Raw genomic sequence first — 17,100 nt, forward strand, 5'->3', positions numbered from 1 at the left:
TCCCACTCGGGTCTCGTCCGTATTGTATATTTCTCGCCTTTCTCTATAGCTCATACTTATGTTACTAGGACTTTTCGACGTTTCGCACCATATTACATTCATGTTCATAAAAAAGAGATCACCTTGAACGATTAGAGATAGGACGTTCATATTCACAGGACGTGTACGAGGTGCATTCAAGTTCTAAGGCCTCCGATTTTTTTTCTCTGGACTGGAAAGAGATAGAAACATGCGCATTGTTTTAAAATGAGGCCACGTTCATTGTCGATACGTACCAGAGATGACAGCACCGTACGGCAGATGGAATTTTACCGCCAGCGGCGAGAATGAGAACTGTTTTAAATACTTATAATGGCGACGTTTTCCTTACTTGAACAGCGTGCAATCATTCGTTTTCTGAATTTGCGTTGTGTCAAACCAATTGAAATTCATCGACAGTTGAAGGAGACATGTGGTGATGGAGATATGGATATGTCGAAAGTGCGTTCGTGGGTGCGACAGTTTAATGAAGGCAGAACATCGTGTGACAACAAACCAAACAACCTGGGGCTCGCACAAGCCGGTCTGATGACGTGACTGAGAAAGTGGAGAGAATTGTTTTGGTGGTTTTATGGGGTCTGTGCACACAATCCTGCATGACGACCTGAAAATGCGAAAAGTGTCATGCAGGTGGGTGCCACGAATGCTGACGGACGACCACATGGCTGCCCGTGTGGCATGTTGCCACGCAATGTTGACGCGCAACGACAGCACGAATGGGACTTTCTTTTCGTGGGTTGTGACAATGGATGAGACGTGGATGCCATTTTTCAACCCAGAAACAAAGCGCCAGTCAGCTCAATGGAAGCACACAGATTCACCGCCACCAAAAAAATTTCGGGTAACCGCCAGTGCTCAAAAAATGATGGTGTCCATGTTCTGGGACAGCGAGGGCGTAATCTTTACCCATTGCGTTCCAAAGGGAACTACGGTAACAGGTGCATCCTACGAAAATGCTTTGAAGAACAAATTCCTTCCTGCACTGCAACAAAAACGTCCGGGAAGGGCTGCGCGTGTGCTGTTTCACCAAGACAACGCACCCGCACATCGAGCTAACGTTACGCAACAGTTTCTTCGTGATAACAACTTTAAAGTGATTCCTCATGCTCCCTACTCACCTGAAATTAGAAAAAAAAATCGGAGGCCTTAGAACTTGAATGCACCTCGTACATTGGTATGTTCTGCAGGAACGATTAGCATTTGAACCATGTTGGCCCACGGGTTCAAAGCCAACATCGATATCGAGGCGCAACGCAACCTACCGATAAAATGTGCCTGCGCCTCTCGTTGTGGGTATAAATAGAAGGTAATGGACCAGAGTGACTTGAGCAGACGTTCAACGTATGCGCGAACCGTATCATCAAACCAGTGAGTTTCAAAGAGGGTGCGTTATTAGCATGATAGAATGTGATGCATCCATCCGGGAAATTGCTGCTCTTGTGGGACAAAGTGTTTCGGCAGTGTAACGAGTGTGTGCAGAATGGTTCACGGAAGCTCGTAGAACAGGTCGTGATGGGTCAAGTCACACCACACAGACCACCTCTTCCGAATGGCATTTCAGGACAGACCTGCATCCTCCTTGCCTCTGGCGCTAAAGTACAACAGCGCAACACATCTTACACAATCAGGGGCGACAGTCCGTCGCCGTTTATTACGGCATGGGTTACGTGCGCGTCGTCCACTTCTCCGTCTACCTTTGACGAATGTGCAGAAACATGTTAGACGGCGATGGTGTATGGAACGACGTCTCTGGGCAGAGGCACGAGATCAGACAGTGTGTTCGGATGAATCGAGGTTCCGGTTGTTTGAAAATGATGGCCGCATTTTGGTTCCCTACGGACAGGAGGAGCAGCATCACAGTGCCTGCATTCGCACAAGACATACAGCGCCAACTCAGGGTCCAACTGGGTAAGGGTCCAACTGGGTACAGCCACAAACCGCAGTTGGTGCGTCTCCAGTGCGACCTACCCTTCCTGCACAACACCCCAGACGCCATTTCTCAGCGAGACAATGCACGACCACACGTTGCTGCACGAATATATGCCATCTTGGTGTCAAAGATGTCACCCTTCTGCCTTGGCCTGCCAGATCACCAGACTTGTGGCCAATTGAAAATATGTGGAACGTGCTGAAGCATCAGCTGCAGCACTGTGATCCAATGCCAACCACCATAGATGAACTTTGGAACCGGATGAGTGCAACATGGATGGCTGTACCACAGGACGCCATTCGCGCCTTATACGTGTCGAAGCTATCACGCATGGAACAAGTTATCAGGGCTATGGCGGACCTGTGCCCACTAGGCAACAGGACACGTGCTGAACCCAGGTGACTGAAACGCTAATCATTTCTGCAGAACATACTAATGTACATGTCCTGCGAATATGAACGTCCTATCTCCAGTCATTCAAGGTTTTCTAGATTTTCTGAACATGCATGCATATTTTCTTAAGCCCTGCACAGTATCACGACTGCTCTCTGGTACCTTTCCATTTAATACAGCCAAATTGATTTTCTCATGAAACAAGTCCTCAATTTTATTTTCCTTTCCAGAGATCATGTAATATAAACATAAAGATTTTGGTCACTATACAGTCGAGTTGCTAAAGACCGTGTAATGTAAACGTAAGGTGCAAAAATGCTCCTGTTGAAGGGAATAAAAAGGCGAATGTGCTCCTGTTTATTAAAAGACTCCGAATGAAAAGTGGGGTACAGGATGCCTCATTCTACCTTCCTCAGCATCTTTTAAAAACGTTCCCAAAAATTTTGGCATGTGTATATATTCACGGTCTTTTGATACGTAACTCACTTCTGACTTTCACAGGCTCCCCTAAATGTAACTCGCTTACATGAACTAGTCCATCGCTATAACTCTCTCATCTCATCCACTCCCACCTGCCCATGCTCACTCACTCATTCAGCCCAACTTATTGTCGTTGTCTCTTTGCGTCTCTCTTAAAGTCACTGTCTCCTGTCTCACAACCACAGACTCCTTCGTTCACTTTAACTGTCTCTATCTTACTGCTACTATTTCATTCATTCCTTCGCACTGCTGCTGTCTCTTGTGACTGTCACCGTCCCTTGTCACTGTCATACACTTTGTCTTTCATTGTTACCGTCTCTCGACCACTTTTAGTTTCTCCTGCTCTTAACTCCTGTCTGACTGGCACTGTCTCCTTCACTCTTATCCTGGCACTATTCTGTCACTGTCAACTGTGTTCCATTGGCATTGTGTCCCATTCTTTCTCTCACTCTGCCGTTGTCTCACTCGCTCTTCCCGTACCACATTCACTGTGTAGTATTTTTCAGTATTTGTTACTTTTCTGTCTCTTTCCTTTGCCACTGTCTCCTCTCGCAGCCCAAAAATTAGCGAATATGATCGCATCTCAAAATTTTTAGCAAAAGTTTTAAGGTTTGAGGAAGTCAGATGACCTAAATGGTACGCCACTTTTCAGTCAGAGTCTTTTCATAAACAGAAGCATATTCGCCTTCTTTTTTTTTTGCTCCAGTGGGAGCAGTTTTACACTGGTTTCTTTCCTTTCCCTGCTAGAGTAGGGCAAGTCACTGATATGAAAAGAACTTCATGGGTTAATAAAATATTGCTGACATACTTGCGTGAAATTGAAATAAAGCAAAATTATATAATTTACACCTTACACCTTATACCGGATTTTTTGTCCTTCATTACTACAGTATGGGGTTGCCAGAACCTTCAGATGTACTTTGCAGTATATTTTTCCGCGCTACGTCGCTCTATAAACCACATTTTCAACTCACACAGAATTTTACTAGCGAGCGTATTTTACGTGTATAACTACGGTAACCAATGAGCGAGGTGGAGCAGTCGTTACCACATGGACACGCATTCGGGAGGACGGCGATTGAAACCCGAGTCCAGCGATCCTGATTTGTGTTTTCCGTGATTTTCCTAAATGCCGGGATGGTTCCTTTGAAAGGGCAAGGCCGACTTTCTTCTCTATCCTTCTCTAATCCGATGGAACCGATGACCTCGCTGTTTGGTTCCCTAACCCAGATCAACCAGTCAACCAACTATGGTAACTTAGAAACCTCTGTATCTCGGATACGGATAGGGATATCAAGAAAATTTTCAAGATTATCCGAGATGGGGATCTTATATATATGTCGTAAAACTTTCAGCCACTTGCTGTGCGTGGCAGTCTTGGAATCTGCGGCTCGGTTTTCGTTACAGAAAAGCATGTTTTTAGAGTTTTCTCATCAACCATCCATGAACCTCCTACAAGATGCCTCCATAAGCCTGTTAAGGTGCGCCGTTGACCAGATGAAATGGAAAAAGAACCAGTCAATTTGTTTGATCGGCCTAAGCTAGAGGAAGTTTGTAATATTCACACTTGGATCATGTACGCAGGGTAGTTACAGTAAGGTATACAATTGGTCACTAGCCCAAGGGCTCTACAAAACGCTATTTCTTGACAATGTATAGGGAGAATGGGAAGTCATTTTAGCGACTATGGGCAGTGAATGAGAGAATTCATTGATATAACAAATTTAACAAAAGGGAGCTTTTATACAATTAAATTTTCCTTGCAACATATGAGTCTCAACTTTATCTACGATTATGACAGAAGCTGAAGAAATGAACATAAAATATGTGCATTAGCCAGGACTTGCACCTGAGTCTCCTGCTTACTAAGGCAGTTGTGTTAGCGATAACACAATCGCAGCAGAACATTTGACGGAGCAGCATTAACTACCCCAGCCCAATGGCCTCCTTAACTCAAACTCCAATCCTCCCGAGAACAAGAAGGGGAATATAGACTGAAAGCATGAAATGAAGTCTGTGTTAGGGAGGGCATTGGAGTAGATAGCCCGTACAGCATTGCCAAATATACTACTATGGTGGTGTAATGTCTAACTCTTCTGTGTAGAGAGCAAGAGACCTGGTTTCAAGTCTTGTCCATAGCACAAATTTTAATTCATTTCTTCAGCTTTTGTCATTTTCGTAAATGGGAGATTGTCATGCTAGTCACTTTGGAACGACCATCTCTGAAATGGCGAAACTGGTCAGCTGATCGCATGCTACTCTCGCGAGCATCAGTGGCAAGTGGATCAAAGTTGGTAAAACCACAGGTAGCCGGGAATTTGTTGGTCACCCAGTTCTCATCATAGAACATGGGAGTGGAAGTTTGGCCACTCTATAAAGCAGGCTGAACGGAGTTCTGTAGCAGACCTGAGGACAGGGTGAAATGCTGCCTCAGGCGCTACTGTTCCACAACACAAATTTCAGCTCAACTGTTGATACGGGACTCTGCAGCAATGACCAATACACGTCTCCACTTGAAGCCAATGACATTGACAATTGCAATTGCGGTGGACATGGGATCATCGACGTTGGATCGTGGATCAATGGAAACGTGACGCCTCGTTGCACCAGGTGGTTATACATTTAAGGTGCAGCTACTCACAGAGGACCAGTATGCGCTGTAAATATCGTATGGTCGAGAGACTCGGTAGGTATTCTAATGCGTTAATGTGGAACCGATTTAACCTGAAAACAAATTAGTTCAGTTTTCGTCCACCAGGTTCAAATCTGACGCCGTGAATGCAAGAAACATGTTCAGAAATGTTTTCATATGCAGCGAATTAGCAACAGCAGGTGGACAGGAAAGGTCAAACAAGTGAGAAAGTCATAATGTTGATTTTATTATTAACCACCACTTACACGATTTGTTCAGTATGAGCAACGGAGACGTCGAGAAGATGCTGTATCGACGTAATCAACAGTTGCCCGCTGCAGTTCCGGTGGCATCTGAGTAATGTGTTTCTGTAGGCCGGCCTTCAGATCTGGTACAAACTGAACGTGTCCCTGGTAAACCCTTTCTTTTAGATACCCCAGAACGAAAAGCCACATGGATTCATATCAGACGACCTTGCAGGCCATGAATCTGGAAAACGCCTATAGATAACACTTTTGTGAAAAGTTGCATTCAGTAGATCACTTATTGGGCGGACGACATGAAGTGTTTCCCCATCTTGCATTTACATCTACATCTACATGGTTACTCTGCAATTCACACTTAAGTGCCTGGCAGAGGGTTCATCGAACCATTTTGATACTACTTCTCTACCATTCCACTCTCGAATGGCGCATGGGAAAAAGGAACACCTAAATCATTCCATTCGAGCTCTTATTTCTCTTATTTTATTATGGTGATCATTTCTCCCTAAGTAGGTGGGTGTCAACGAAATATTTTCACATTCGGAAGACAAAGTTGGTGATTGAAATTTCGTAAATAGATCTCGCCGCAAAGAATACCGCCTTTGTTTCAGTGACTGCCACCCCAACTCTCGTATCATATCAGTGACACTCTCACCCCTATTGCGCGATAACACAAAACTGGCTGCCCACCTGGTAAGGATCCCACACCGCGCTGCAATATTCCAGCAGAGGACGGACAAGTGTAATGTAGGCTGTCTCTTTAGTGGGTTTGTCGCATCTTCTAAGTGTTCTACCAACAAAGCGCAGTCTTTGTTTCGCCTTCCCTACAGTGTTATCTATGTGGTCTTTCCAATTTAAGTTGCTCGTAATTGTAATCCCTAGGTATTTAGTCGAATTGACAACCTTTAGATTTGTGCGATTGCTCGTATACCCTAACAGTGGTTTCGACACAGTTACGCGTTTTCAAAGCAGAAATCACATGCTGTACGAGGAGGTCTCGATAGCGTGCAGGCGTCATGGTACACCTGAAAGGTGCTCTGCTTTTCTCTTGACGGATGAACGGACCGAGAGTCCACACCACACAGTCACGTACAGCGAGTGCAGTGGCTCTTCGTGCAAAACAAGCGGATTAACAGTGCCTCAAATTCAGCAGGTCAGTGCAGTCACACCTTCTTGTAGTGTAAAATGTCCCTCGTCACTCCACAGAATATTGGCTGGCCACATGACATCAACTTCAGTCGACACCATAAACCGAAGATCAAATTCAGATCGTTGATGCGGATCATGAGGTTTCCGTTGCTGTACCATCTGGATCTTGTACGGGTACCAGAGTAAAATAAACCACAAAACTTTCCGTACTGTTGACCATTGGATGGACAATTCTCGTGTCTCTATGGGAACACAAGCACTATGGATGACACGTGCTGCATGGTCAGATACAGCAACAGCTACCTCGTCAGTAACTTCCACCGGGATAGGTGCCACACGAAGCCCAACTGGGTTTCCAAATTTCATTAACATGTTCCTTTCACCAGTTAATGACATCGGGCATCTTGTCAGACCTTTTAGTCAGCTATACTGTCTCAGTGCAGCAGTGCAATTACTGCCATTCACATAAAACAGCTTCAGCACAGCGCGTGGTCTCTCTTCTCGATAGCCATACTGCTCACTCAAGCTATGGCTCGTCAGATGACAGCGTGGATGTGAGACCTTAACTTTTCCCGGCGAACTGAATGTTGACATAACTTACGGGTTTGCTGCCGGCTGGCGTCGTCGAACACCGCCGATATTTAGACAGGAGCACACCCTGCCATTCTCAAGGCGCAAATGCAAGGAAGGAAAAATGTGCAAGCAAAATTTAATACCGCGGTTCACAGAGGAGAAACAAGGAAGATACCACACACAGAAAAAGTCTCAACACAAACAAAGATAACCAACATCAGAAATATCGATAGTTACTATTAATCAACAGGTGAGGTAGTACTAAATCTGTCCCTCTGATTTTTATGAGAGACAGAGCCCGATTCCAAGCAGCATTTAAACAAAATCCACCATCTCTCTTAATAAGGTTCCTTGATAGTTTGATTTCAACAGCTTCCTTTATAAAACTATCCTAATAACTGGACGTGTAAGCCAGAATCTCCGTCTTGTTGTATTCCATAGGATGACCGGTGTTCTGCAATACCGGATGTCATACCGTCATAGGAACAATGTACAGCGCCAGATTTGCAGCCGGTGGCCACAACTGGAACTAAAGTTTTCCATTCCGTAAAAACATATCTACCAAGTTTCGCTGCCATACTATAATTAAAGCCCACACTGGAAATCCGTCAGCAGCTGCACCTGGCTCGGCACACGTTTCTTATTCCACATGGTCGACAGACGTGCCCATGCACACCATGATCCGGGTTATGGGGCGCACGTGGTATCGGACACCAGTTCCACGCCTTGAAACTACTGGCTGGTAAGTTGCGGGAATTGCCTGACCAGTGCGTAGACTTCTGGTTCCACTTACCTCCAGGAAATGTACGAAGGACTTGGTGAATCCATGTCCCACAGAATTGCTGCTATAATGCGTTCCAAAGGTGGACCAACACGTCATTTGTGCACTACTAGCACTTAATTGCCATGAAATAATGAATGCCATGGACAGGTGGTGTCAAATTGATTCCATATTTCTACATTTCCAGAAGGTTTTGAAACCGTTCCTCACAAGTCACGTCTAACCAAACTGCGGTCCTGTAGAGTATTGTCGCAGTTGTGCGACTGGATTGGTGATTTCCTGTTACAAAGACCACAGTCCGTAGCAGCTGATGGAAAGTTATCCGGTAAAACAGAAGAAACATATGGCGTTCCCCAAGGAAGTGATACAGACTCTCTGCGGTTCCTGATCTACCGGGTGATCAAAAATTCAGTATAAATTTAAGAACTTAATAAATCACGGAATAATGTAGATATGGAGGTATAAATTTACACACATGCTTGGAATGACATGGGGTTTTATTAGAACAAAAAAAAAGTTCACAAAATGTCCGACAGATGGCGCTGGACAGCAAAAGTGCTACCATGACGGGTGAGAGGTACGCCGATATGTTACAGAATCGCATCATCCCCAGCCTGACTGATAAACACCTGCTGGAACGTACGATGTTTATACAGGATGGCGCTCCACCCCATATTGCTAGACGCGTGAAAGATCTCTTGCGCCCGTCGGTTGGTGATGATCGTGTGCTCAGCCGCCACTTTCGTCATGCTTGGCCTCCCAGGTCCCCAGACCTCAGTCCGTGCGATTATTGGCTTTGGGGTTACCTGAAGTCGCAAGTGTATCGTGATCGACCGACATCTCTAGGGATGCTGAAAGACAACATCCGACGCCAATGCCTCACCGTAACTCCGGACATGCTTTACAGTGCTGTTCACATTATTCCTCGACTACAGCTATTGTTGAGGAATGATGGTGGACATATTGAGCATTTCCTGTAAAGAACATCATGTTTCCTTCGTCTTACTTTGTTATGCTAATTATTGCTATTCTGATCAGTTGAAGCACCATCTGTCTGACATTTTTTGAACTTTTGTATTTTTTTGGTTCTAATAAAACCCCATGCCATTCCAGGCATGTTTGTCAATTTGCACTTCTCTATCTACATTATTCCGTGATTGATTCAGTTTTCAATTTATACTGACTTTTTGATCACCCGGTACATAAACTATTTACTAGACAATCTAAGCAGCCCTCTTAGTTTGTGTGCATATGATGCTGTCATTTGCTATCTTGTAAAGTCATCAGATCAATTGGAAAATCGGCAAAATATCTGTATGGTACAAAAAGTGGCAACTGACTAAAATAATAAAAATTGTGTGAAGTTGTCCATATGAATACTAAAACGATTCCGCTAAATTTCGGTTACACGATATATCACACAAACCTAATAAGGCCTTAAATTTATGTAAATACTTGAAGATTACTATTAAGAATAACATAAATTGGATCACGTAGATAATGTTGAGCCGACCGGAGTGGCCGTGCGGTTCTAGGCGCTACAGTCTGGAACCGCGTGACCGCTATGGTCGCAGGTTCGAATCCTGCCTCGGGCATGGATGTGTGTGATGTCCTTAGGTTAGTTAGGTTTAAGTAGTTCTAAGTTCTAGGGGACTAATGACCACAGCAGTTAAGTCCCATAGTGCTCAGAGCCATTTGATTTTTTAGATAATGTTGTGAGGAAAGCAAACCAATGACGATTTATTGGCAGAAAAGTTAGAAAATGCAACAGGTCTACTAAAGAGACTGCTTACACTTCGCTTGTCTGCCGTCTTCTGGAATATTGCTGTCCGGTTTGGAATCCGCGTCAGATGGGATTGACGGGGTACACCGAAAACGTTAAAGGAGGTCAGCGCGCTATGTATTATTCGAGATGAGGGAGACACGGACCGGGGTGGCAATTACTGAAACAAAGGCTTTTTTGGTGGCAGGATCTTCTCTTGAAATTTTAGTCACCAACTTCCTCCTCACAGTGTGAAAATATTTTGTTGGCGCCCACCTACTGTAATGACCAAACGAAACTACTTTTGTCTAGCCATAACTGTGGTTTTTCATTGCTCAGTGAGGTGGCACATAAGGAAATATTAGTTCACTTGATTATGTAAGTGATAAAAAGATTACTAAAAGGGGGGGGGGGGGTGTAGGATATCAAACGGGCCGACTTGGTCATACTTTTACAAATAAATTCATAAAACTTTGCCAGCACGACCAGGAAGGATTGAGGACTCACACTCATCGCAGTGGAAGTTCAAAAACGTAGCAAAATACGTTTTTTTACATGTGAAATTTCATCATATTTCACTTATTAATGGCTGCATTTGTTGCTATAGGTACACTTTTCTTCCTAAGTAAGAGAGATTCTTCGATGAATTTTTCATAGCATACAAACACTAGTTACAGGTCTATGAAACTCTAGAATTTTCCAAATCTACTGAAAAACTGTGGAAAAAATTGAGATAATTAACTATAAAACTTGAACTTTTTCTAAACATGAAGTTTAAAATGTAACAGTTCATTCATTTTTTAACAAATTAAATAACTTCTACAGTTTCATCCACCTGTAACTACGGTTTGTATGCTGTGCAAAAGTCATCGAAGAATCTCTCTTACTTAGGAAGAAAAGTGCACCTATAGCAATAAATGCAGCCAGTAGTAAGTGAAAATATGATGAAATTTCACATGTAAAATAAATGTTGTTTTGTTACGTTTTTGAGCTTCCACTGCTATGAGTATGAATCCTGAATCCTTCCTGGTCATGCTGTTGAAGTTTTATGAATTTATTTGTAAACATGTAGACAGTGGAAATTAAAATGTCCTGTGGTGCCTCTCCTGCCCAAGTCGGCCCGTTTGACATCCTGTCCCCCTTAACTCTGACACATTCCTTTGCCACAGGAGAACTGGACAATTTATAACTGTCACTGACTATAAAGCTTCACTTTATGCACTAATTAACAAAGTGTTCTCTTGAAGTACAACATGCAACATTTACGAGAGTACAATGTCATCAGAAACTTTAACAATTCGTCTGTCCTACACCTTAGTTATTGGCTTCTTCAGGTGAGGTCACAGACTGCATGTTCGGCACTATATTGACCTCAGTGTGGGGGCGCTGCTATACTGAGAGGGAGGGCTGGTCTTCCGACTGTCTTCCATCACTCGTTGTGGACTGCATCGAGTCCTCGCTAATGTTGTAGTGTCGATTCGTGTTGGCGAACTTGGTCTGGCATCGCGATCCCTGGACGAAACCACACCTTCATATGGAGAAACGATCATCATAATAAAATCGGAGCACAAACGGAAAGATTTCAGTCTTTGTTGTTCCTATGCACCATGTGAAAGTGAAATGGCAAAGAAATAGCTGGACGGTGTTTCGATAAACCCTCTGCCAAGCACTTAATTATGAATTGCTGAGTAGTGGTGTAGATGCAGAGCCCCCGCGAGCACGTAGAAGTACCGCAACACTCGACTAATGTCTGAAGAAGTGCTGCAGGGAATTGACACCATAAATTCTGCAGGGCTATCCATAAATCCATAAGAGTACGAGGGTGTGGAGATCTCTTCTGAAGCACGTTGCAAGGCACCGCAGATATGCCCAATAATGTTCATGTCTGGGCAGATTGATGGCCAGCGGAAGTGTTTAAACTCAGAAGGCTGTTCCAGGAGCCACTCTGTAGCAATTCTCGACGTATGGGGTGTCGCAGTGTCCTGCTTGAATTGCCGAACTCCGTCGGAATGCACACTGGACATGAATGGATGCAGGTGATCAGGCAGGATGCTTACGTACCTGTCACCTGTCAGAGTCATATCTAAACGTATCAGGGGTCCCATATCAATGCAACTGCACACGCTCCACACCATTACAGAGCCTCCACCAACTTGAACAGTTCTGTGCCGACATGCAGGGTCCATGGATTCGTGAGGTTGTCTCCATAACCATACACGTCCGTCTGCTCTATACGATATGAAACGAGACACGTCCGGCCAGGCAACATGTTTCCACTCATCAACAGCCCAATGTTGGTACTGATGGGCGCAGGCGAGGCGTAACGCTTTGTGTTGTGCAGTCATCAAGTGTACATGAGTGCATCTTCGGCTCCGAAAGCCCAGTGTTTCGTAGAATGTTTCGCACGGTGGCACTTGTTGATGGTCCACCATTTCAATCTGCAGAAATTTGCGGTAAGTTTGAACTAATGTCACCTTGAACGAATCTCTTCAGTAGTCGTAGGTCCCGTTCTTGCAGGATCTTTTTCCGGCCGCAGCGATGTCGGAGATTTGATGTTTTGCCGGATTACTGATATCCATAGCACACACGTGAAATGGTCGAACGGAATAATCCCCACTTCATCGCTAGCTCGGAGATGCTGTGTCCCGTCGATCGTGCGCCGAGGGTAACATTAAACTCACTTAAATCTTGATAACCTGCCACTGTAGCAGCAGCGATCGATCTAAAAACTGCGCCAGACACTTTTATAGGCGATTCTGCCCGTAGCACCGTATTCTGACCGTTTACATATCTCCAAATTTCTATAAGCATGCCTATACCTCCTTTTTTGGCGCTTCAGTGTAGATGTAGCGATGTATTTTAAGCAGGTAGGCATTATCGCTTGGCTCACTGTTGCAAAATCCACAGTGTCTCAAACTGTTGTTTGTAGTATTTGTTCGTTTAATGTTTTTGATTATTATCCTTATGATCATTTTCTGTAGTTTGAGAACCTTTATTCATATTTTCTGTATCGGTTGTGCAGAAAAAAGGCGCTTGATCGTGACAATGTACACTACTGTCCATTAAAACTGCTACACCAAGAAGAAATGCAGATGATAAACGGGTATTCATCGGACAAATATGTTATACTAGAACTGAAATGTGATTACATGCCCGCAGCTCGTGGTCGTGCGGTAGCGTTCTCGCTTCCCGCGCCCGGGTTCCCGGGTTCGATTCTCGGCGGGGTCAGGGATTTTCTCTGCCTCGTGATGGCTGGGTGTTGTGTGATGTCCTTAGGTTAGTTAGGTTTAAGTAGTTCTAAGTTCTAGGGCACTGATGACCATAGATGTTAAATCCCATAGTGCTCAGAGCCATTTTTTTGTGATTACATTTTCACGCAGTTTGGATGCATAGATCCTGAGAAATCAGTACCCAGAACAACCACCTCTGGCCGTAATAACGGCCTCGATACGCCTGGGCATTGAGTCAAACACAGCTTGGATGGCGTGTACAGGTACAGCTGCCCATGCAGCTTCAACACGATACCATAGTTCATCAAGAGTAGTGACTGGCGTATTGTGGCGAGCCAGCTGCTCGGCCACCATTGACTAGACGTTTTCAGTTGGTGACAGATCTGGAGAATCTTCTGGCGAGGGCTGCAGTCGAACATTTTCTGTATCCAGAATGGCCCGTATGGGACCTGCAACATACGGTCGTGCATTATCCTGTTGAAATGTAGGGTTTCGCAGTGATCGACGGAAGGGTAGAGCCACGGGTCGTAACGCATCTGAAATGTAACGTCCACTGTTCAAAGTGCCGTCAGTGCGAACAAGAGGTGACCGAGACGTGTAACCAATGGCACCCCATATCATCACGCCGGGTGATACGCCAGTATGGGGATGACGAATACACGCTTCCAATGTGCGTTCACCGCGATGTCGCCAAACGCGGATGCGACCATCATGATGCTGTAAACAGAACCTAGATTTATCCGAAAAAATGCCGTTTTGCCATTCATGCACCCAGGTTCGTCGTTGAGTACACCATCGCAGGTGCTCCTGTCTCTGATGCAGCGTCAAGGGTAACCGCAGCCACGGTCCCCGAGCTGATAGTCCGTGCTGCTGCAAACGTCGTCGAACTGTTCGTGCAGATGGTTGTTGTCTTGCAAACGTCCCCATCTGTTGACTCAGGGATCGAGACGTGGCTGTACGATCCGTTACAGCCATGCGGATAAGATGCCTGTCATCTCGACTGCTAGTGATACGAGGCCGTTGGGATCCAGCACGGCGTTCCGTATTACCCTCTTGAACCCACCGATTCCACATTCTGCTTACAGTCATTGGATCTCGACCAACGCGAGCAGCAATGTGGCGATACGATAAACCGCGATCGCGATAGTCCACAATCTGACCTTTATCAAAGTCGGAAACGTGATGGTACGCATTTCTCCTCCTTACACGAGGCATCACAACAACGTTTCACCAGGCAACGCCGGTCGACTGCTGTTTGTGTCTGAGAAATCGGTTGGAAACTTTCCTCATGTCAGCATGTTGAACGTGACGCCACCGGCGCCAATCTTGTGTGAATGCTCTGAAAAGCATATCACAGCATCTTCTTCCTGTCAGTTAAATTTCGCGTCTGTAGCACATCATGTTTGTGGTGTAGCAATTTTAATGGCAAGTAGTGTAGTCTTTTATTGCAAACTCAGCAACTGATCGGTCCTTTTTTCCAGGAAGCTGGCCAAGGACAGAGGAATCCCGCTGGTGCGGATTGACTGCTCCAGCGTGTTCTCCGCCAGGGCGGTGGAGAGGCTGGGCTTCCAGGAGGTTTTCTCCCTCAAGTACGACTCTTACAGACCAGACGGCAAGGTCGTCTTCACGCCGTCTGAACAAGCTGGGGAGGAGTACCGCACATACATCCAGAGAGTCATCTGACCTGCTTCTGTACGGTGCAAACAGTGGCAGAAATGGATGAGAAACTGACGAACTGCAAACTGACCCAGAGACGTGCTGTCACGTTATTTATAGTACCTGAAGAATACGTAGTGAAAGACACATTCTCTTGTTGCTTACAATGTATGCTTTAAAGTTTTACCATGCTGTAACATATGTTTCCCTACATTCGCTGATTCTCTGCACGCAGGGAGAGGCACACTTTCACTGACAAAATATCATTAGCTGTTCAGACACATCTTTTGAGTATTTTACTATAAGGAACCCGCGGCCTCCGGTGCTCATGATAGAGTAATGGCAATCCGCTTGATTTGTATCTGTGTTGTATATTAAATATTTGCTCAGCAGTGCAAATTGTCTACCAATTGCTCTGTGTGTCTTGTTCGGAAAAAAGAAAACTTGTTCTGTTCTATATCTACAGCGACATATACACCGACATCTATACTCCGCTGCTGATAATGTGCTTAAGCAGACTGAACATCTAAGGTCATCAGCCTCCTAATAGCCGCCCTCTCACTTTTGGCAAGTTGCTCAGCAGGGGGTTCATCGACGCCCGAAAATGAAAGCTGAAGCAACCACCGTGGAACACACTAAAATCATGAAACTAATACGCTTTTACTTCGTATTTAGTAACTGGACACTGTATGTGTACCAAAATCTCTCGCTGGCAATGTGAAACCAAGTACTTTTAACTTCCAGTTACAGTATCTGATCTAGAACCGTAGTTACTCAACCTTCGAATACGAACATATTTATGCAAATTACTTTTAAGTGTGTGATTGTAATTAATCTGAAATGAATCCGACAGTCTGTAAAAGAAATTAAAAATAAAGAATTGTTACCAATAATACTCAGAATGCCTTTGTCATTAAACAATCACGCACAATGGCTAACAGTTGTGTTACGAACGTATGTCATGTTATAAGAACACATAATTGAATTTACATAAAATTTTGCCAATGAAAACTGATCTTAATTCTCTCTCAAAACGTACGTTTAGGCCCTACAATAGATTCTTACCTCGTAACAGGTAACTTGGCTTTGGTCTGTCCGGACTGCAAAATAATGAACTGAATAAAGATCTTTCATAAATCGCAGCACAGCAAACTGCCTTGTTTCATTTTTTTTATCAGCATGCATTAGCAATTAAACTTTTGTTATCTCTCCAAGAATAAGATTCACTGTCCATCCAGAAGGGCAAGGTGTGCAAATGCGGGTGTTCTTACATACACTTTTTATCTAACAATGAGGATGAGCTTCATAAAATATTTGTAAATGAATAGAAAACTATTTTGTAATTACATTTAATCGTTTTAATGACACAAAAATGACTAACAAAAATTATAATTTTTCCTTGGCATTGTCACACACCGTAAAATTTAGTTTTGTAAACTATCTTCGAAGTAGATAAGCTCCACTTTTTACCTTTTTTAATGAAATACTTTAAGTAATAGAGGAGGGAGCAAAGTATTCACACTGCTGAATATACAACTTACTATTCACTGTGGATACTAGCACATAGTTTTAGTTAGACACAATCTAACCTTACCACTACAACACTTCACAATTAGCGCTTGCAGCAAATAAAACTCAGTAAATGCTACCTTCTTCCCAAAATGTCATCCCTCTACAAAATCATGTCATACTCTTTATTCTATCCTCACACACACATCAGGAACCTCTCAAGCAAATTTCTATTCTGTACGTCACTTCACCTATCTGTGATTCTCACTCTGCCATGACAATAATACATGTAACATAAGTGAACGAATATTACATAGTACGTTAAGTACATTAACATTCCAAACTGTAATAAAAGATTAATGGGATGTATATACCAGTAGAGAGAAGGGCACTAGATGAAGGTGCTTCATGAAACAAATTTACTCCTAACATCTTTGGGTTTTGTACATATTACATAAATAGGAACATAGCATTTACATGTAATGAAAAGTATGTTATACAGTGACAGCTGAAGTTTGAATAACAGTTATACAATAGAAGTGTAGAATAATGTGAACTTTGTGTATCTGTAGGCTAGTTTACTGTTACCACGATATTTTGACCCCAAGTGGTAAATAACCACAAAATAATAAGAGAAAAGAACAATCTACCCTTCTATTTAGTGCATCTACTAACAAAGAGATTCTAATCTATAACACCAAAC

The 17,100-nt window shown here is 43.8% G+C and overlaps 1 protein-coding gene across 1 annotated transcript in view; it reads left to right on the forward strand.

Annotated features, from left to right (window-relative positions):
- The window catches only part of LOC126106437 (arylalkylamine N-acetyltransferase 1-like), a 113,296-nt gene extending 97,565 nt beyond the window's left edge, over nt 1-15,731 (forward strand). Inside the window, exon 5 of the mRNA XM_049912717.1 lies at nt 14,714-15,731. Within this exon, the coding sequence (XP_049768674.1) occupies nt 14,714-14,915 (202 nt within the window). The 3' untranslated portion in view covers nt 14,916-15,731. The remainder of the gene's footprint in view (nt 1-14,713) is intronic.
- Nucleotides 15,732-17,100: the final 1,369 nt, after the last annotated feature.

This window comes from Schistocerca cancellata, chromosome 10 (genome assembly GCF_023864275.1).
Source record: "Schistocerca cancellata isolate TAMUIC-IGC-003103 chromosome 10, iqSchCanc2.1, whole genome shotgun sequence".
Taxonomy (NCBI): domain Eukaryota; kingdom Metazoa; phylum Arthropoda; class Insecta; order Orthoptera; family Acrididae; genus Schistocerca; species Schistocerca cancellata.